Genomic DNA, 21,350 nt, shown 5'->3' with positions numbered 1-21,350 from the left:
AATGATGCATTGTATATTTACCATAAGAAATATTCTGTCTGTGGTGATTCTGATTTCTTTTATGCCACTTTGTGACTTTTCTGATTTGACTGAGATCTAGCTCCCCTCTCTTACACATCTTGGTAAATGAGAACATGACAGAGGTTCCATCTTCCTAGAAATCCATACATGCTTAGTAGGCTTTCAATCCTGTTCAGTGGCCATTTAAAGTTGTGCAGAGTAGATAAAGTCCTTCTTTTCCTGGATGTTTTGATTTTCCCAGGACATAAATTCAAAATATTGTCAGTGACTGATAGTACTCAACATAGGTGTGATGTCCTCTTTTATTTGATCAAACTGCCACCATTTAAATAGAAAGAATTGTAGTAGTGCAGTCATAGTGGTCAGTGGGTAATTTGCCCTTTATAAAACAGGGAGTTGATGACAAATTCAGAGCTCTTTTCAAGGTGGCATACAGTAGTGGGTTTGGAGGATGATGTGCTTAGAGTTTTTGACCCCAAATGTGCAGTTCTTGGTACACTGTCATGAATGATGCTGCTTCTAATTTTACTGGATTTATAGTAATACTTCAATTCTTGTCTCCTTACAATGATCATGGACTCACTGTGACCCTTAGTGCTCAGTAAAGCAAGCTGGATGTTGGATTTATTAATAAATGCTTGTTGGGAAGGTATTGTATTTTATCTGTTGAGGTCCATTGTAGTATTTGCATCATGTTCAGCATCATGGCTAATTAATACAACATTGTATCATGAATCCTGACTGCTTTAGCACATTTCTTTTCACCAGTGCAATTTCCTTCAAATTTTATGGAAGTTGTACTCTCTGAAGACAGAATTTTTTATTTCCTTGTTATTTTTAGGGAAGTTACATGTGCCAATGTAATAGTTCTATATATCCCAGGAATACCAAAAAAGCTCCAAGCTAAACAGCCAACACAGTGCAAAAAGATCCTTTTTCCATGGCTGACCTTTTACTTCCTTACTAAAATATTCTATTAAAGCAAATTCAGGACAGTGGTCTAAAACGTGTTTTACATATATTGCATGAACGGAATCTGGCAGCAACCATGCAATCTGTCATTTTGATTATGGCTGTCTGTACTAGCAGGTAAGTACAGGGTTTACAGAGCATCACAGAAAAAATGGGGTACCTAAAATGAAGAGACTGATCTGGCAGCAGGTTTCCACATTTATCTATTCTTATATTGATGTAAAATGCCAAAGGAACTGTGAAATGCTCCAGTTCTAGCACTGAAACTTTGTATTTATTGCAAATTATAACTGTGCTTTCTACAGTTGATGCAACTGTCTTCAGCTCAAGCCCTACATCAGAAACAGATTCTTCAGGAAAACCAAGGTACCAAGGTAGGATAGTCATACCTGTATTTGTATTTCAGGGAGCATATGAAGTCTGAGCTATCTTGCTTGCTAATAAATTATCTTTTTTGGTTATTCAAAGGCCAAAATTTTATTTGATTCCGTGTTACTTTAGTGGCAGATGAAACAGCTGTAGTACAAATCAGCATTTTCTTGACCGAATTTTACTTTTACTTTCCTGACTAAAGTTACTAATCCTTCTGGTGAAACAAGGTGTATATGATGTCTTTGTATTAGCATGCCTCTCAAAACCTGCAAGTAGAGTTATAGTCTCATTTTGCTATAGAAGAAATAAAGTGGATTTTTCTATTTTGTGACAGACTTTAATTCTTTCAAATGGTGTGTATCATTTGCTAATACCTTCAGAATGTCATTTTATCAGTGGTGCCAGTGGGAAGGGGGTGAAGGCAGTGCAGATTCCAGGTCAAACAACAATAAGTAAAATTTAAAAAACAAGCAGAAACCAGAAAGCAACAACAAAAACATAAACAAAATCCAAACCAAACAAAACTGAAAACAAGCAGCTTAATATTGAATATGTGGGGTTTATTCTGAAAGCTTTGTGTTTCACTTGTACAGAGTTTTGTGTGATGTCCTGGGATGGATGTTGTGCACCAGGGGAAACGGCACTGCCATTTTGTAAAAACACTTTGTGGAATAACAGCTCTTTCCTATTGTTCTCAGCCCCCCATGTCAAGTACATGAAGAAAGATGATGATGTGCCTTGCTCCATCACAAGCTCTCTTGAACATTTTCCTCAAGAAGAAGTTGGCAGCAAGGGAGAACCCACCCGTCCTCCACAAAACCCTCCAACCAACCTCACGGTGGTGACTGTAGAGGGCTGTCCATCCTTTGTCATATTGGATTGGGATGAACCACACAATGACACTGTTACTGGTTGGTTTGATTTCTTTCCTCCATTGTGTGATAATACAGTATTTCCATATTAATTTACTTTCACTATAGTTTCTTGCTATTTAAAAGTACTTTAATCCCCAGGGATTAAAGAAGCCCAGTGCTTTTTTTTTTTTGTGCTACTCTCACCTCCAGTGTGGATAAGAAAATGCTGCTAGATTATAACAAGATTCACACAAAAAGGATTGTTTGTGTCAGTGATCATACAAAAAGATACTTAATTATGACTCCATATCCTCTCCAATTTTCTGGCTCCTCTCTGTACAGCATCTGGTAAGATCTGGTCAAGAAGTTCTGAGAATACAGCAGTACACATAGGTGCACACACATAATGTAGGCATCTTTCTTGACCTGAGGATGCTGTTTCACAGTGGGCCAGACACAATCAAAGCTTACATCTATTTAGTAATTCAGTAGAACTTTGCCAGCATAATACTTGCAGTACCCACTGCAAGAGGGCCAACAAGCCCTCTCTGTTAAAAGAATCTGGGCTTTTTTAATTTCTAAAGGAAGGGGGTTACACTGAGAATAAATGTATGCAAGTCATGCAGAACTCAGCACACAGGTAAATATGCAAGATGGCCATTACTAATGCTTCCATCTTCTTCTGTATCTCAACACTGGCTGACAAAAATTGAGCACTGAAGTTACCTAACAACTCAGTTAATGACTCATCAAAATCAATTCTGAATTCAAGAGAAGACATTCAATCCTGTTTTCTGAAAACAGCGATTGCTTCATATTGGCACCAGTATGACATTACTTGTTTAGACAGGCTCAAACCAACTTTGCTGTCGTCTCTTTCTATTTTTGTAGTTCATGTATGTTTTTCCAATCATCTTATTTAGGCATCACATCTCTTTTTTATAAATAAATGCACTGTTTCAGATAGAGAGGTGGAAACAGAAAACATAATTTGTTGCATCATTTTGGGTTTTGAATGGTTGCTTTGCCTGACTTTAACTGCGTACCAGGGGTTTCATTGGGTATGTCCCAAACCACAACATAATGGAAAGGTCTGACAAATAACAACCAAAACAGTGATCACACTCACCTCCTTGTTTTCATAAAAACTGCAGGTGTCAGGAACCAAGACCATTTTGCTCATGCTTTGCTCCTTTGTGTTGCCACAGAAATGTGGGGCAGTTTGTTGCCTTGTGCACTGAGTGACAAGCAGGCCCTGGATGGACTCAGTAGCTCTTGGTGTGTGCCTGTGTGTGCATGCACATATTTGCATGCTCATTCATTTCCTGCATTTTCCTTTCCAACTTGAATGAATTAAAAAGTCCAAATCATGTATTGATTTCAGGTTGGCAAAAGGCAGAAAGGTTGAATTCCTGTAAAAGTGCATACTCACTCACTCTCTGCTTGTTTTTAAAAAGCTCAAGGAAGAGATGTTACTTGATCTAACTTTTCTGTACTGTAATTTTCCAGAGTATGAGGTTGTGTCAACTAAAAATGGAAGTGATGGAGAAAAGGAGAAATCAATCATCACTACAAACCAAACCCATTCTACTGTGGAAAACCTAAAACCTGACACAAGGTAGTTAAATAATATAATTTTCTAAGTTAATCCAACTAATTTAGACTTTCAGCTGTCTGCCACATCAAATGGAAATATTTATGGAAATAAGACCTGACCAGTTTTACTCCTGTTTTGATAGGAAAAATGTATATAAAAAATGCATTTGGTTTAGCTTTCTTTTAAGTTAACAGATAAAATGTGAGGAATCTTTAAGAAATTTCCAAGAGTATTTGTGGTCTGCAGAAGTGACCTGCTGTATCACAAAGACTACCTGCCAAAAGTAAGAAAATTGTCATGGCGAGGAAGAACACGTTTGTCCTGAACATATCGTATTCTTTCAGTGTCTTAAAAGAGATGGAAAATAAAAAATGAGCAAGTGAATTCCAGTTGATGGTGTGCCTCTCATGCAACTAGCTCAAATAAGCATGATCTATCTTTAAATATCAAATCTCATTTAAAAATACTCTTCTTCTTATGGTAAAATTCAGAGCAGAGAAGAAAGCCCCTTGTCTTTTGTTACATTGTTTACTAATTGCATCAGAAAGTTAATGAGTGACACTTGGGGTTTTTCCTGTGAGACCATCCATTTGGCTTCGGTGAATGGATTTTTCTGGTTTAGATAAACCACCCTTTTCTATTATTATCATCCTTGAATTGGAAACACAGCACAAAATTCTGCATAGAGCCCATGCTGAACCTTTATTTTTAGGCAATGCGTGGTGTAATCTGAGGTGCTGGTTCAACTTCTGTTGTTACCACCAACTCCTAGGATTGGAGAAGGAATGAAAACCTATTGCACAAAGTGGAGGGCAAGGGAAGAGAATTTGAAAAACAAAAGGCATGGGAAAATTGATACCCAAAAAGAGTTTATTTGACAGTTTTCAAAAGATGGGCTCACAAGACGGGCTAGAATTGCTGTGTTTTGCTTCAAGAATGCCTGTGTTCTTTCCCGAAGGCATGTGGCTTGTGAGAGGGTGAACTGCAGCTGTGTTGTTCTGTCATGTTAGAGGTAGTTAGGACATGTTAGCAATACATATCTTGGGCACCAAGCACTGCTTTTCTTGATCAGCTGAAAAGGTTTATAAGAGATGGTAAAACAATGTATTTCTGGAGTAGTGAGTAAGGGGGAGTAGGTGCTGTTAAAGTTGTCAGGTTGTGCTGTTCATGTTTTCATTTCTGTTCTGAAATAATACAGTTGGGTCTTTGAAAAGAGCTCTGTGTTATTAAGCACATTCTCTTTCATTCCACATTCAAACTCCTCCTGTCACGTATGGTGGCAGAGATGGAATGGATTTGGTCAAGTGTGGAAGGACATTGAAGCAAAGAAAAACCCTTGCTGCTGGGAGCAGTGTCCACACAATCAGAAGAGAACAGCTTTTCACACTGCTGAAGCACAGTGGAGACACACAGATCCAGCTAGAACCATTGCAAAGGTCATAATGAAGGCAGGAGCTATGCAGAAGCAGATAAGATGGTTTTAATTAGCAGCAATTCTGTCAAACCTGTGAGAAGACTTTCAGGTTTTGGTAGGCAAGAGCAAACCAGGCACTATGGAGTACAGCTGTCTTTTGAAGTGTGCATTTTTTTACAAGGAGCTAGATAGGAAATCAGGAGTGACCAGTGGAGGCTGGCTTAAGATATAAAGGGGTAACTTTTCCTGAGGAGGGAGCAGCTAATATTCACCAACCCCAGCCTTGAAAAGAAAAGACATGAAAGCCTTTCTGGATCTAGAGGGTGATTGCCCAAAATAGAAAACCTTTGATATAAATTGCATGTCCCTCAAGTCTCACTAGATTTAAGGATGTAAAGTCCTCAGAGTGGCTCTGTTCAATACAACTCCCATTCCACGCAAAATGTGTGTTCCCTAATTTTGAGGACACCTTGAGAGCTTTGGCAGAAGCACAAGAAGTTGCTGTTACCACTTTAATCCAGGCTTTCTAGCACACTGAATTCAGGGAAAACAAGAAAGTGGTTAAGACAGCTGGCATCATGGAGGCAGTATCTGTTCTGCCACAAAACATCACATGTCCATAATAAAAATCTCCTGTCTATCAGGAGCTGCTCATTAGATGAAGGAAATGGACTTGTGGATGAAACTGACTGTGAATGAAAATGGGAGGAAGAGCAAGGATTAAATACAGGATTAAATTAATTTTAAAGGATTAAATCATTAACAGAGTCCCTGAAATGTCTGAAAATTCATCAAGTAATACATTAAGAAGGGAAGGGAATTTTTCCAGAACTAGCCCTAAAGGGAAGAGCTGTAGAAGAGGTAGATCTGGAAAAGAAACTTGGAAGAGAAATAGAAATCCCGCCTGCAATTGGTCAATATTTGCAAAAGTACCAGCAATGTATATGGAAAGAGAGGTGCTCAGTAGCAGAAGGGGGATTAACTGGGAAGACTCTCTCCGGCTGGGAACACTTTGGAGGAACTGACAGGCTGAATTAGTGACCCCATTTTTGCCAGCTTTCTTGAAGCCCTCAGTGAGGCTTGTGTGAACCCCTTTTCTGCCCTGAAGGTCCAGTGCTTTCAGAGCCAAAGGCAGTTCAGGACAAATCTAAAGCAGACAGACCTAAACAAAGACTTCCCAAAAAGGCATAAAAATGTTTGTGAATCTGCTATCTCAGCCTTCATGGGTAAGTTTAAAGCAGAAAGGCCCTGTAGCAGCAAGCATTTCTGCAGATATACTCCTGAGGAGCTGTACCTGGCAGAGATGGTCTGCAGTCACATTGGCCAAGGTCTTGTGCCCCATTGAGGTAGTTCAGGTAGGATTTGGTAGTGCTGGCCCAGAAGCTAAAGAGTTAATTGCCCACAACCAGCAGGAGAGAAGCAAGACAAACAACTTTTCAGTTTGAAGGATGAAGAACTAGCAGTAGGGAAAACCTGGGTGCCAGGTCATGCTGTTTGTTTGCTTTACTGTTTTGCATTCTTCAAATAGGTCATGCTGCTACACCTCTGGGAAGCTCTGCAGCAAGGCAGACACTCTTCTTCCTCTGAGCTGGCCTTTGCACAAGACAACTTTTAAAGATTAGGAGCTAATGGCCAGACTTTAAATATTTCAGGAATTTGGACAGTGTTAGGGAGGTAACAACGAGATTTACAGTCGCTCATCAAAAATTGCATGTGCAACTGCAGCTGTCAGTAAGGACAAACACAGAAGTTAAATGGGATGAGGGTTATCATGCAGTATTCTGTGTGTCCATTTAGCTGTCTGAAGAGTGACCAGATACAGAAAAATTGCACTGGCTGAAAAAAGAGTTTTGACTTTGGGTACAGTTAAGTATTTGGTTTTAGCAGACTCATACTGTGATAATATGGAGATGGAAATGAAAATGGACTTTCACAGGCATACCACCACTTGTGAAGGTTACTTTTAAACAAGTAAAGTTGTATATATTATGGAGGTTTGTTACTTTTCTGTCTTAAATATGCCAGCTTTGTGTGTTCCTGGTGACTTGACTGCAAGTCTGATACTCTGACATGAAAGATGAAACAGATTTGAAAAACTTCTGACTGTGAGGTCATCCTTTAAACAAATGTGGGGCACAGTCAGCTGCTTTCTAACGCAACTGATTTTGGGGGGTTTTTTCCTTTTAAAAAGAGTGTTTTAGAGGCTCCCGTACAACGTGATTTTATTGGAATGTTGAGATCCATATGTCTTTTGCCCAAGGAAAGACATATCATACCCGTGCCATTTTCCCACAGTAAGGCATGCCTCATAGCTGGCAACCACACATTCATTTAAAGGATTTTTTCCTTATAGGACAAATATTTTATCCTCTTTTTCACCTAGAGAATTGTCAAATATGGTGATTGCAGGATTTCAAATCTTAGGAGATTTCTGATAATTTAAATAACCTGGAATGTTCAAATCTTGATACCCATTATTTGGTTGGTCAGAATCCTTGAAATTGCTTTCTCTTGCTGGCAGTAAGGTGCTATTTGGTTTCAGTCTAGAACTTTTGTTTAATTTCATCAGATTTGCTTCTGATTGTAACCTTTACCTGAAATATCTCAAAGCATGTAGTGTTGTTATGCTATGTGAGCTAGATAATGATCTACATCTTCCTTATACAGATAGTTAATTGGATATAACTGGTGCCTGGAGAAGACTTCCTCTTGTTTCATGAATGCCTTCAGTTTAAAAATTTCTCTTACAGATCTGCTTCTGTGATCTAATATTCACATATACACAGTGCTGATTATGACTTTGTATTGTAGTTAGTTTTTGTTACCCTTTATATTATTTCCAAGAACTTTAGAGTAGGTCCAGGTCACATTTCACTCAACCCCCTGTTCAGTACCACACTAAAGCACACAGCAAAATTCCTGCAGTCTTTATTCTTCTGTTAGTGAAAAGATTGTGACACCTAAATTTCATTTATTCCTCTTTCTCCTGGTTAGTCTGAACAGAGTAGTGAGCTACTCAGTTTTTACTCTGTTGTTCAAAGAATGAGTGTCTGTCACTACTGTTCTTGAAGCCTGAGCTCAAAGCAGCTAAGTCAGCCCTGTGATGAAAAGGGGCCTGGATCAGGTTACCTCCATAGGTGCCTTACAACACATTGTAAGACTGGACCTTAGGGGCAGTTTCTGGTCCTGTTGATTTCAATTTCCTCCAATTTTTTTAATGCAGGCTGAGGTGGTTTAGTGTGTTAATGCAAATATCATTTCTATCTTAGCAAAGAAAAATGAAAGAAACAAATGCACTAATATGAACTAACAATTTTTCATCCTCCACTTGGAAATTCTGGGATTCTTATAGTGAGAAATGCAGTGTTTATTCCACTTGGAAAAGAGTCAAACTGCAAGACTGATCGTTTTGGTCAAAGTAGTTCCAGACCAACTTCCAAGCAGCCATTTGAGGAATGAGACCTGCATTATTCCATCTAAGTTTGCATACAGGTCTCCTGTTTCTGAGTTCCCTTAAAAGGCTGCTCACATTGGAACTCCCAACGGGAGTACCACTGGCTCCAGAGTACCAGGACTCGGCTCTTTCTTTGTTTTACATTAAAACTTCACTTCATAAGAAAGCATTGCAATAACTTCTATGTTAATAGTCAAGCAAGACCTCCCATGTGTGAGTCAAGATATGGTTATTATCCACAATTTTCAGTATTTTTTTCCTTGAGCTGTTTGTCTGCAATAAACATTGAGAGGCTTGACAGAGAAATGGGCTTGCTGTAGTTTTTGTTGTCTTAATTCCATTTCTTGTGTAGTAATAATGGTGTTCCTTTGCATATTCTCTTTGGAAAAAAAATTGGTTTCACTGACCTGTAGTTTTTTCATGGACTTTCCTAGCCTAAAATATTAAATGCAGATGTTGTTTGGGGTTTTTTTTTTCCAATGAGATTTTTTGTTATTTCTGCTGATTTCTCTGCCAAAATATGTAGTTCTTATTTCTGTATCCCTGCTCTATCTTGGAACCTTTTCTCTTTTAGTCAGTGTACATTTTCTCTTTCATTCTGGTGGTTTGTTTAAAGGCAGTGAAGCCCATAGCACACACCATTGTGTCCAGAAAGTTTTACAGCCCAAATTTCTACACAAACCTTCAAAAAAGGGCCTGAAGGCTGCTGAAAACTGTTCTCATGCGTGTTTGTGATGGCATTAATTGGAAGGTAGTAAAGAAAAATATTAAGACTTGTTCTAAATACATCTGGAGAAGTTTGAGTAGCCATTGGAGGACGTGTCCCACCAGCCTACTGGTGCAGAAAAAGAGTATTAATAAGAAACAAAAAGCCTGTGATGATGCTTGCATTTCAGTTTTGTATAACTTCCCATTAGGTATTGATCTGCTTCCCCATCAATTATTTTGTTGATTTCAAACATATTCTTCTCCTTTTTGAAAATGTTTTGTGTGGTTTCTGTTGGACTTTTTGGGTTAGGTCATGTCCCAAGGCTGTTATCACCTTTATCTAATATGGGTTTGTATTGTAGTTAGCACCCAAAGGTTCTAATCACATATAAGGAAAAACCCAAGAAAACCTCTGTCAATGCAGAGAGTTTAACTTTTCTCAACAGCGAGGGTCAAGAGATAGGAACTACAAAGAAAGCTGCAATGCAGCAAAATTCAGAGTGTGACAGAAAAATGCTGGAGATTTCCATTTGTTTTATTAAAAAACTAAAAAGTATTGTAGTAAATTGCTGTTGATATCAGGGTTCATGGATAAACATTTTCCTTTTCTCTTAGCCCTCCTCCCAACTTTGCTAGGAGAAAGATTACTCCAACAATCATTGTAGTTCATTCTCTCTCTCCCTCTCTCTCCCTCTCTCTCCCTCTCTCTCCCTCTCTCTTTCTCCCACTCTCACTCACTCTCACTCACTCTCACTCACTCTCTCTCACTTTCTCTCACTCTCTCTCACTTTCTCTCTTTCTTTCTCTTTCTTTCTCTCTCTTTCTCTCTCTTTCTCTCTCTCTTCTCTCTCTTTCTCTCTCTTTCTCTCTCTTTCTCTCTCTTTCTCTCTCTTTCTCTCTCTTTCTCTCTCTTTCTCTCTCTCTCTCTCTCTCTCTTCTCTCTCTTTCTCTCTCTTTCTCTCTTTTTCTTTCTCTCTCTTTCTCTCTCTTTCTCTCTCTTTCTCTCTTTCTCTCTTTTTCTTTCTCTCTCTTTCTCTCTCTTTCTCTCTCTTTCTCTCTCTTTCTCCCTTTCTCTCTCTTTCTCCCTTTCTTTCTCTCTCTTCTCTCTCTCTCCCTCTCTCTTTCTCTCTCTTTCTCCCTTTCTTTCTCTCTCTCCCCCTCTCACTTTCTCTCTTTCTTGCTCTCTTGCTCTCTTGCTTTCTTGCTCTTTTTCTCTTTCTTTCTCTTTCTTTCTCTTTCTTTCCTGGTCACGCTGCCATCCAAACACACTCTGCAGAGACAGGGGAGCTCTGTGCACAGAGCCCTGCACAATTAGCATCCAACACCAGCATCTGCCCAGCAGTAGACCTGAAGTCCCAGGACTGTATTCAGCTGCTCCAGTTCTCCTGTTATGGTGAAAATCTCTCTTCACCTATTTTCAGTTCTGCAATCTTCAAACCTCTCCTTCTGCATGATTTGAAAAATGCAGGAGCAGCTGCATTTGCTGGAGTTCCATGTGGTATAGCGATTTCCTGTGGTGGAAAAATACCCTCCAAGTAGTAATTACTGTAGGTCAAGTCTGTTTAATCTGCACAAGGACTTTTACTGTCTTACACCTTTGGGGAGGATTTGGAAGGTTTGTAGCATAGCACAATCTTATAGATGTTGAAGGTGTGATGTGCTAGATTGCTGCTCACATAGGATAGCAGAGATTTTGGTATAGTAGGCAGGCAGATATAAAGATGGAAAATAGACTCCAGTTTCTTGTTAGGTAAGTCTAACTAAGCAGCAGACCTGGGATAACCATTCTATAGCTTTCCTATTTCCCTTTATTAATTTTGCCATACATTTTTCTTGAAACTCTAAGCATTTTTCCCCTTCCTTGTGGTTTCTATAGGAGTGCATAACAGTGCAGATGGTACTTTTTTTCACTATTTCATTTATATTTTTCAGATCTTTCACTTGACACACAAAAAATAAAGGCTTTAGGTTGTCTTATATTAAAACAGCCATAGCGTAGCTTTAAAATAACAGTAAATTATGTCATATTGTGATCCCAGTCCAATGTTTCCTTTCTCTCCTTTTCAATGTTCTGTCAACCAGCTAATTGTCTTCATCTCCAAAAGTGGTTGTTTGTTATTTTTGTACTGTGGAAGCCACTGGTATTGTTTTAGGATTGAAATTGGCAGAGGAAAGGAGCCTGTGATGCTTGTAAAAACACATACCACAGAACTGTAGAATTGCATGTATTTTAGTTTCTAAAATTTCCTTTTAACATTATTAATATGAAACTTTCCCTATTGACTGAGCTAAACTTTGAAAATTTCTTTATTATTGTCCTTTCCTACAATTTTCTTTGTATGTTTACATAAGCTGAAATCTCTATCTGCAGATTTCAGTTCTTTATTTAAGTTTTGCCCTAGTTTTCCAAGATGTGGTTTTGTCTTTTGCAGAGAACCTAGTGATGTCTAAACCACAATTTGAAAAACAGTGTTTGGAAAATACCCTTCAGTTCTTGTTTTTGTCTTTTTGGAATTAGAGGATTCATGAGTCCAAGTTCATAGACTAAAGATTTTTGGGAACAGAACTGATTCCTATGAAGAATGTTGCCTAATGCAGCCCAAAGTAGGGCATATCAGCTATTAAGAACAATATATTTGTTCAAAAATCAGCAAAATACATACAAAACCAGATTATTATCTCCCATGAGATTAATACCATAAAAAATTAGAGCATTCCATCTTGATGATCACAATTCCAATAATAGCTTTAGATAAGGTGTTCCTCCTGTGAAGGAAGCAGGAAAATTTCTTTGCAGTCTCTTATCTCTATGTGGGGATTAATTTCTACGTTTTTTAAAAATGTAATATCTAGCTATTACTTTAAGACCCCCAACATATTAGGAAATCTTTGTTTATGCTTCAGTGATTCTTCAGAAAGAATCTTCGACTGCTTTGCCACAGTTGTCTATTTTATGACCTTTCCTACCAGACAAGAATACTTCTTGACCAAAAAAGTTACTGTACCACATGGCCAGTGTGAATACTAACTACTCAGGTCCTATTTTTAAAAGCATCTCTTTGTTTAAGCAATTTCAAGTTGATAATGAAGATCTATAGATTTCTTAAACTGATTATCTAGTAAATGTCTCCCTCCTACCGTGGGGTAATATGGGTAGTTCCAAATGTTCTTTCAGCATGTTTAAATAAATATCAAGATTTCTCCAAACAGACTTTTTTCAGCTCACAACAATGTTTCTCTTAGCAATATCCATGAATTTCCACAATGCATCTGTTCAGAATACCAGCCTATATAAATATTTCCCTCAAAAAGAAAAGAAAACCCTAGAAATAAAGGTAATTGCTTAAGTAAGCAATTTTAAAGTTAAATATTGTCTTAGAAGTACAGTGGATGGAAAACAGTTGCTTGGTACTGCATGAATACTCCACTGAGGTTAATTAGCTCAGGTTTTGCAGGAGCCAAGGAGGAATGAGAGGTAATCCAAAGTTTGGATTGAATTATTCTTCTGGGGAATTGCAAATGGAGTTTACAAATTTCCAGCTGTGCAGAGTGTGGTGCGGGGGCTTTATTTCTTTAGAAAATTGCTGTTTGGACACCATTCTAGCAATACATTACAATGCTATGTTAACCAGGAGCTACCAAAGGTATCATTGGGAAATGATCCTGCTCGAGTCAAGAGCTGAATGCTTAGTTGCCCACTTCTGGGACTCCCATTTTTTCCTGTGTTTAGAGCAAAAGTGCCTCTAATTTGGGGCCCATTTTCCAGGCCTACAGTCCCTTTGACTCATGTCCTGTGGCTCCATCGCTGATGAAAAGACACTGTGAGGTGAGAGATTCAACATGGTTGTGCTCAGAGCATGGGAGGTGTCCCTCTGTACGTGGCACTTCCACTCTTAATCAAGCACTGAGAGGTGGGGGAAGCTTAAAAGGAGGAGGCTGCTTTGGATTTTTTCTTCAGTCGTGTTTGCTTCCCAACACAGGGATGAAAAGGGATCCTGGGATAACTACAGCACAGGCTGGTGTTTGCCACGTCAGTAAAAACACATGCAAAAGACACTCTGCACATTGTCTTGTCATGACTTCACATACTATTAACATATATTCAAGCAATTGGATCTTTGCCTTGGCTGAGCTCCTGTCCTGGTAGGCTCACCCCGTGTTTTGCTACTGGTCCTGTCTGTCACTGTTGGTGGGCCTGACAGGCATTGAATTGAAGGTTTGTGTTCTTAAGAAAGCAAAAAGTACAAATAAACAGCAATGTCCTTTACTCAGTCTCTGTTTATTAGGTTGCTTCAGACCTCATTGAGCTTGCTCCCTTTGCCAGGACTGAAACTGCTGTGTGAGACAAGACAGACAAGTCAGTGGTGAATTAAATCAAATATTAATATTATGTGTGCAAAGAATTATCAAAAGGACCATTTAATTTTGTGTTCAGTTCATGTCTTACGCAGCTAGGACCAAAAATGTTTCAGTGGTTTTGTGGCAAGAAATTAGGCTTTTTTGTTCTTCTCCAGAAGGGGAGTAGCACCAATGTGTGTCCTAATTGCTTGTTCCAGAATATTCAAGAATGCTCAGTTTGCAAAATTTTCATCTCTTCTATTTTATTCCCCAGTTATGAATTCCACGTGAAACCTAGGAACCCCCTTGGAGAAGGCCCAAGTAGCAATGTTGTGACATTCAGTACTGAATCAGGTAAGAACTTCCAAAGATCAGACCATCATTTCCAGCACTTTAGTACCCATGTTTGTGGGATGCATGAAAGGCTCTCTCACTTCACTGTGTGCATTCAGTCTTGCTCTTTACTGTCTCTTGATTGGCTTTTCACCACCGTGCCTGGAAAGTCAGCCTGGGATCAGAACTGTGTTGAGTGAGGGTATAAGATAGACAGACTGCAAGAGAAAAAAATCAGGAGCATGGAGGGTTTGTCTGGTATTCATTGTGAAGGAAATGAGTTCATCCTTAGAGAAGGCTCAATCATTTAAGATTTATAGTCCTGAGCTTCTTGCACCTATCCAATTCATTAACAGCTTTTGGATGGGGAACATTAAGGGTTTTTTTGGGCTGGTGTGATCATAGGTGCTTTTATTACCTGTTCAATGAGGCTGCTGTAAACAGTGATGTTGTTTGGCTGAAAGAAGGATTGAGAAAGAGCTGTTGTGAAAAGTCAGTGTCCCAGTGGGTCCCCTTCCATCCTGTTTACTCTCCAGTGAAACCTTAGGAGAGGTGGACACAAGCCTGTTGTGGCCCCTGGTTGGTTCCCAAGTCAAGTTCTCTCTGACTCAGAGGTGAGACTCAGAGCGCTTTTGCTTTCTCTGCTCTTGCTCCCCTCAAGGTTAACTACAGCTGACTTGTTGACTTTAGGCAAGCAAGATACCATCTTTTGTGCTGAAGTGTTTATTGCTTGGTAGTACTGAAAGACCGCCTAAAACACAAAATGGATTTAGCCTTTTTGAAAGGACTTTCTCAATCCGTGTTTTGAGCCAGGTGCAATAATTTAGTATTCCTCAACTAGCGCTGTCACTGATGGATGAGAGTTTTGGCTGAGCAAAGTATTACTCAGGGAGGAGTGCAGACTATGCCACACATATTTAAAAGCTCTGAATACACTCTTTGTAATCCTGGATTGTTAAAAATGAAAAAAAATGTTTGTGCCAAGTGCAGTTTTCATGAATGACAAGGCTTATGTTCTGTCTCCTATTTAGTTTGGACAAATTAGGCATCCAGTTTTGTTTTTTCTTTATTGCACACATCCATTTCTCACATTTGGGCTTTCAAAGCCAAGTCTTTCGTGGCAAGTATTACAGATGTGCTCTTTTTATTATTTAGGTTTTGAAATTGAAATTTTAATAAGACGCAGTAAAATTGGGTTTTGGTGGTTACAGGTTTAAACTCTTGTTTTTACTAGAACACTGCTTAGCTGGTGTTGTCCCATACGTAAAATTATTACAAGCTCATTGCTACTGGAGTTTCACATAAGAAATATATTTCTTCTAATTTAATTTAATACAAAAGTTAACTTTACTTCCAAACCTCTTTCTGTTTCACAAATTACAGCTTACGTCAGCTGTAAAAAATCACTTACCAATGCTTTTCCATCGAATTATTGGGAACGTTCATTTTACAGTGTCTGACTGAATGTTTGTTTTCTTCCCCCAGCGGACCCAAGAGTGAGCGAGCCAATTTCAAGTAAGTGTTTTATATATAAATCTGATTGGCAGTATTTTCAGAAGTGAGATAGCAGAATTTTATGAGGAGGGTGGCTCTGTTGCACCAGCTGGACGAATTACAGAATCAAACAGCATCCACACACAATTTCACTCCTTCCACCCATGCCCTTGCTAAGGAATTCATGCGAGGCTGCCTGTTTACCTGAGCATAGGGCAATCAGAGTGATGTGGAGCTCCCATGGCAGCTGGGATGGCTTCACACCAATGTCCACAAATGAGCCAAGGACAGCCTCATATTTTCTCAACCTTGTCATTAAAGCAAAGAAAGCTCTGCAAAATGAATAAGCTACTCCACACTTTTTAAGTGAGTTAACAGAGCACAACTTGGAGGGTTCTATTTATCTGTCTTTGTGTTTTAGGAAAATTTTCTGCTTCAGAAGGCTTGATCTAGCTCTGCTTTAGGCCCCTTACAAGACTCTTGCTGTCCTTGATGGAAGGTAGACTGAGCTTTTGAAGCAAAGCTGAGATCATTCAAGCAAATTTGGCTGCCTTTTGTATTTGTAATAGACATCATTTTCACTCTGACAAACGCCGTGGCACCATTTTTCTCCACATAATTAATGGCACTTCATTTTTACATGTATTTTTGTTAGATCACAGTTTGCTGCAAGTTGATTTTCTTGGCTTGAACACACTGAAGAATGGTGACTGTATCACGCACTTGGTAAATGAGAGTTTTTCCAACACAAACACTGTCCCCCTAACAAGGTCCTAGAATGAACCTATTCCAAACCAGAGGACAGCAGGAGGAGTTCACAGCACCCGCTGTATCTCCATACTTTGGTGCTTCCCTGAAATATTTCTCATGTTCAAAATGCAAGTGTCATGGTACATTCTGCTTCATCAAGGCTTCTAATTCTAGTTATTCAAATGTATTTGTTGTGTGTGATTTTGTATGCAGCATCATACTTCAGCCTGTTTTTTCCTCTCCCACAGTGGGGAAAGATGCTATCTGGACTGAAATCCCATTCAATTCAGACACATATTCAGAATGCAAAGGCAAACAATACGTAAAGAGGACTTGGTATAAGAAGTTTGTGGGTGTGCAGCTGTGCAATTCTTTGAGATACAAGATATACCTCAGTGATTCACTTACAGGTAAGAAACATTCAAATCAGTGCTCTCCACATTATATATCCCTGAAAGACATTATGTTTCCCAAAATAAGAGGATTGACAAGATAAGCTCTGCTGAGATGTGATCAGATTTGTTAAATTTAGTCCACAGATTAATTATAAACAGTAATCTGCTTGTGGTCAGTAACCATTGATTTGTTTGATACTGAACTTTCAGACTACAGAGGAACCTCTCTATGGTGATCATCTGATTTTAAGTACTTGTTGATATACTGGGGATCATACAGAGAGCTGATAAAGATCAGAGTGAATAGCATATATTGTAAACAGCCAAATTGGTATCTAAAGGGTAGCCTGGAATACTTATTAATTAGAGGATCAGGACCTCATTTTAGACCAGGATGACACCTGTCATTCCCATCCTTTTCAGTAAACATCTGGTTACTTCACTACCGGGAGGTTTATAAATACATGACTTTAACTCTAGTCAACAGGTTCAACACATCTGCTTTGACATTTTTGTTTTGTTTTCACATTCCCCATTTTTGCTTATGATCTTTCTTCCCCACCTTTTTGTTTTCCTCATTTAACATTTTATTTCTAAGGGAAACTTCCTGGCCTTGTATTCCCAAACTTTGTTTGGTGTTCTAAGGCTAGTTGAGTGGGGTGTGTTTAAGACCTGAATCAGGTGACACATGCTGGGGACACAGCCTGTAAGAAGTGTTTTTCAGTTAGTTCATAGGAGATCTTTGTGTCTCATGCAGCTTGTGCAAGCTGTATCTGCTACATTAAGAAATTGTTAACTTCTTATAATACATCCCAAGCTCCTGGCTCTCTTCTGTGTGGGATCTCTTACCACAGACAGCTCTGTGATGGCATTAGCTTGGCATCTGAGCACAAAGATGTGTGGGAAATGCCTTCTGAGTGCAATCAGGCAAGTGTGTTCAACACATTGCATTGAATTAGCAAGCAGAGACTGTGGCCGGAAGAATCCACTTTCATAACCTAAAGCAGCCCCATCTCTGAGCTGAGCACCTCACAGGAGCAGGGCTCTGGGCTCCATGGAAGAACATGGAAGGAAAAGAGCAGGGGAGTATAGGGCAGACCACATTGCTACAATTTTAAATCTGCCTGGCAAGATTCTGGCACCATTCTTGATGAGCAGACAAGGAAGGAAAGCCTTGTCATTAATAGTAAGCACAATACTCTGTATGTAAATAATACCTTAGCAATTATGTGACTAAAAGAGAATGTTTTGAACAGATGTATCATTCATTCAACTGTTGCTGTACTAACCAGCTGTGATCAAATGACAAGCACTGGCAATGAGGCATGATGTGTTCCAAAACCAGCCAGCAGAGGAAATAGCAGTGCTAATCTAGCAGGACTAGACTTCAGCCCTAAATCAAGTGAATTAACACTGCAGTGAAAGCTGCTCCAATCTGAGAAGAAAAGTTTAATATCAAGAGCCCATTTTCCTATTTTCATTAGATTGTTTTTGTTCTTGCTGGCAGGGTGGTGGTTTAACCTCGCTGGAAAAAGATGAGGCAGACACATTGTATTCATTATACTTGCTAAGCCTGGTTCTTGCACTTGAATTGTTACAACCAGCGCTGACCAGTTGTCACAATATTTAAAAGAAGTGAAAAGTTGATGTCGAAGGAAAGCTGCTTTTGCCCTGTTCGCTCAGTGAGGCCTCTGTGTGTGAGTGGGAGGTTTTCCCCTGGAAGCCCAGCTCTGTTCTGGTGTGTTCCACGGCCACCTCACCTGGCCGTGCCCCCAGACCAGCAGAGTGCCCCTGCCAGCCAGGCTGTGTGTGCCAGCAGTGCACACCCAGCTCTGAATGCCACTGCACGCTGAAAAATCATCCAAAATCAAAAAACGCTGAAAAATCAAAAAAGCTTGGCTGTTGAAACGTGCAATTGCCTTGAAACTCAGGTGCATTGTCCAAATGCTGCTGTATGAGGCACGCGACAACTGTAGCTTTGCACGCTGGTTTTTAGCATGAATTTATTCCTCGAGTGCTGTGGAACTTATAGTGTATAAAACAAAGTTTGTATGTAAGATTGAAAGGCCACCCAGAAAGGAACGCTGGGGAAAAAAAGTTACTTTGTGCTAGAATTGCTATCCCCAAAACAGAAGCCAGTTATTTATTAGCCTAAATAGTTTTAAGTGTGTTCTTTTATTATGGAAATAATTGAGCAGTAAGAATGCAATAGTCATTGGGAATGCTGCTAATTTATGAAAACCAATTGTTTGAGTTAAGCATAGGTTAAGCTGTGGGCCAGAAGAGTGTCTGTATATGCAAGTTACTGTTCTGGTGTTAGCCAGTAAAATATCTGGCTTATTCTCTCTTCTATGGAGAAAAGCTGAACTCCATTACATATGCCAGGACTGTTCTATAAACCAGCATCTACTGCTGACCTCATTTAACAGTTCTCCAGAGCAGTCACTGTAGGCATTCCAGAAAAGCAGGCCACCTAAAATAAGTATTTATTGAGGGAAGGAAAAAAATTAATTCTATGTGTGACCTTCAACAGCTGTGGAAAAAAAAAAAAAAAAAAAAAAAAGGCTTTTTTGGGCAGTCTGAATGTTCTTAATTTCAGACCAAAAAATTGCTGAGAGAAACTCCCTCTGACTAGTTCTCCTATGGAAAAAAACATGTCTGCAGCCAAAGCTAGATAGCAATAAATAATTTTGTAAAACTAGAGAAGAGCCACATCCACAGACACCATCAGCTGGAGGTGAGAAATTTTGGTAAAATATTACTTAGATCACAAAAACATTGGTGTTTATTGCTAGGCTGCTCTTTTATTAATTGCTCTTTGGGAGCAGCATTATAACCCACCCTATTACCTCTCAAATGGCCAGACTGGCATGGATTCAAGGCTCCAGGATCTAATGAGTAAGGGACTTTCTGCCTAGCTTATACCTGCATCCTGAGCTTTTTTCTAAGTGCTCTCACCTTTCAACATCTCCACCAAAGCCTGAACATATTAAGAACTAAGCACTGTGAGAGAAGATCAGTAAGAATGGTAAGTTTATCTACAAAGGTCTCCGTCCCAGGTTTGGGAAGAGAACGTAGCGCGCTCTCCTCCATCTTCTGAACTGAATTTTACTGTCTTGCAAATCAAATCAGCAAGTAAGACCATCTGTCAGAGCCCCTTCCCTGTGCCTGTTAACAGGACAAGCACAGCCTGTAACGTCAGCGCCTGCTACACGGGACACTTGAGACCTTGATTTCTGCTCAGTTGCAGTAAAGTGTCCTGTTAAGCAATCCTGCAAGTAAATACATGGCCACACTCCATGCTCTGGATAAATACTTGATATCTGAGGTCATCTATATGTTAAGGGCTATCGCTTGCACATACATGTTGTAAAAATATGATGATTTATAAAACAGGCCTTGGCTATGTTAGGAGGTGGTCTATAAAAACATCTCTGAAGATATTTGGGGCGTCCTGACAGGGAACCAGACCTGCCTTCCAGTCAAATCACTACCAAAATTTGGTTTTTGATTATGTTCTTGGTAGTAACAAAATTTCCCTTGTATGAAATGTAAGGAGAGGGGAAAATTACATCCAGGCATAGATTTTGGCCAGGAGTGGGGCACTTTTGCCTTAGCTGTGAGCACTTGGAGCTTACACGTCATGTTCAAATTACAGCTACAGGTCCTGAGAGGAAAAGAATCATAGCATCCACCTTGGCTTCCCCACAGAGGAAAGAACACAGCCCATTGCCTCTGGTGGTTTTTGGAAATAGCTTCTACTAACTTTGCTGCTTCTTTGCTTTCAGGAAAATTTTATAACATAGGAGACCAGAGGGGCCATGGAGAAGATCACTGCCAATTTGTAGACTCATTCTTAGATGGAAGGACAGGACAGCAAGAAGATCTACCAGTCAAAGATGGTAATTAACCATTAATTAAACTAACATCTGTCTCTGTAGCAATTCCTTTGTTTGTTTCTTTTTCCTGCAAGTGGATTCAATGCCCACTGCTGGGGTTGGCAGTGAAAAGACCCGCCAGCTTTGCAGGCAGAAGAAGGTCAAGAATTTTTTGACAATGAATGATGACTTACTAAGACAGTTATGACTTGGGTTCTGTTAGGTAGCAAACAGCCTCACTCCTGTTTAAAACAGCCCAACAAATTATTCACAGTTGGTACTACATATTAAACCCAATGACAAATTTGAGTTTGCAGAGGCATTAAGTGGTGTGTTCAAGCTAGCAAGGTTGATTTAAAGCACAGTACATAATCAGTTGGGCATTAAATACCTTATTTGGTACTAATGAGAAACTGAAAAGTTATGGCTGGAAAATATAGTTCATGCTGCAGTAATTCTGTGCATACTGATTGCAAATGGGTGCCCAAAATTCCAGTCTGGTCTAAGTGGACAAGGGACTGGGTGTGCTAAACACATCTGTGGCCTGCCTGGCTATTTTTCACACATTGCTGAGGCTGAGACATAAGAAATTTGTATTTCTGTCAGCTGAACTCCTGCCTTGCTGCTTGGCAGCAGTGCCAGGGTGAGGTGTTCTGTGCCGACCGGTTCTGACCGGTGCCGACCGGTTCAAACCGGTTCCGACTGGTTCTGTTCTGGAGCGGTTCCGGAGCGGTTCGGTTCCAGAGCGGTTCTGGAGCGGCTCTGGAGCA

General features: G+C 39.6%; 1 protein-coding gene across 12 annotated transcripts in view; it reads left to right on the top strand.

Annotated features, from left to right (window-relative positions):
* ABI3BP (ABI family member 3 binding protein) overlaps positions 1 to 21,350 on the top strand; it is a 155,145-nt gene that overhangs the window by 129,438 nt on the left and 4,357 nt on the right. For all 12 annotated transcript variants that reach the window (XM_063393737.1, XM_063393739.1, XM_063393731.1 and 9 more), the window contains 7 exons: positions 1,299 to 1,367; positions 2,064 to 2,276; positions 3,729 to 3,837; positions 14,005 to 14,084; positions 15,549 to 15,578; positions 16,556 to 16,717; positions 20,491 to 20,604. In XM_063393737.1, the coding sequence (XP_063249807.1) occupies positions 1,299 to 1,367; positions 2,064 to 2,276; positions 3,729 to 3,837; positions 14,005 to 14,084; positions 15,549 to 15,578; positions 16,556 to 16,717; positions 20,491 to 20,604 (777 nt within the window). The remainder of the gene's footprint in view (positions 1 to 1,298; positions 1,368 to 2,063; positions 2,277 to 3,728; positions 3,838 to 14,004; positions 14,085 to 15,548; positions 15,579 to 16,555; positions 16,718 to 20,490; positions 20,605 to 21,350) is intronic.

This window comes from Prinia subflava, chromosome 3 (genome assembly GCF_021018805.1).
Source record: "Prinia subflava isolate CZ2003 ecotype Zambia chromosome 3, Cam_Psub_1.2, whole genome shotgun sequence".
Classification (NCBI taxonomy): domain Eukaryota; kingdom Metazoa; phylum Chordata; class Aves; order Passeriformes; family Cisticolidae; genus Prinia; species Prinia subflava.
The sequence above is the reverse complement of the archived record's forward strand: the minus strand, read 5'-3'. Positions and strand labels throughout refer to the sequence as shown.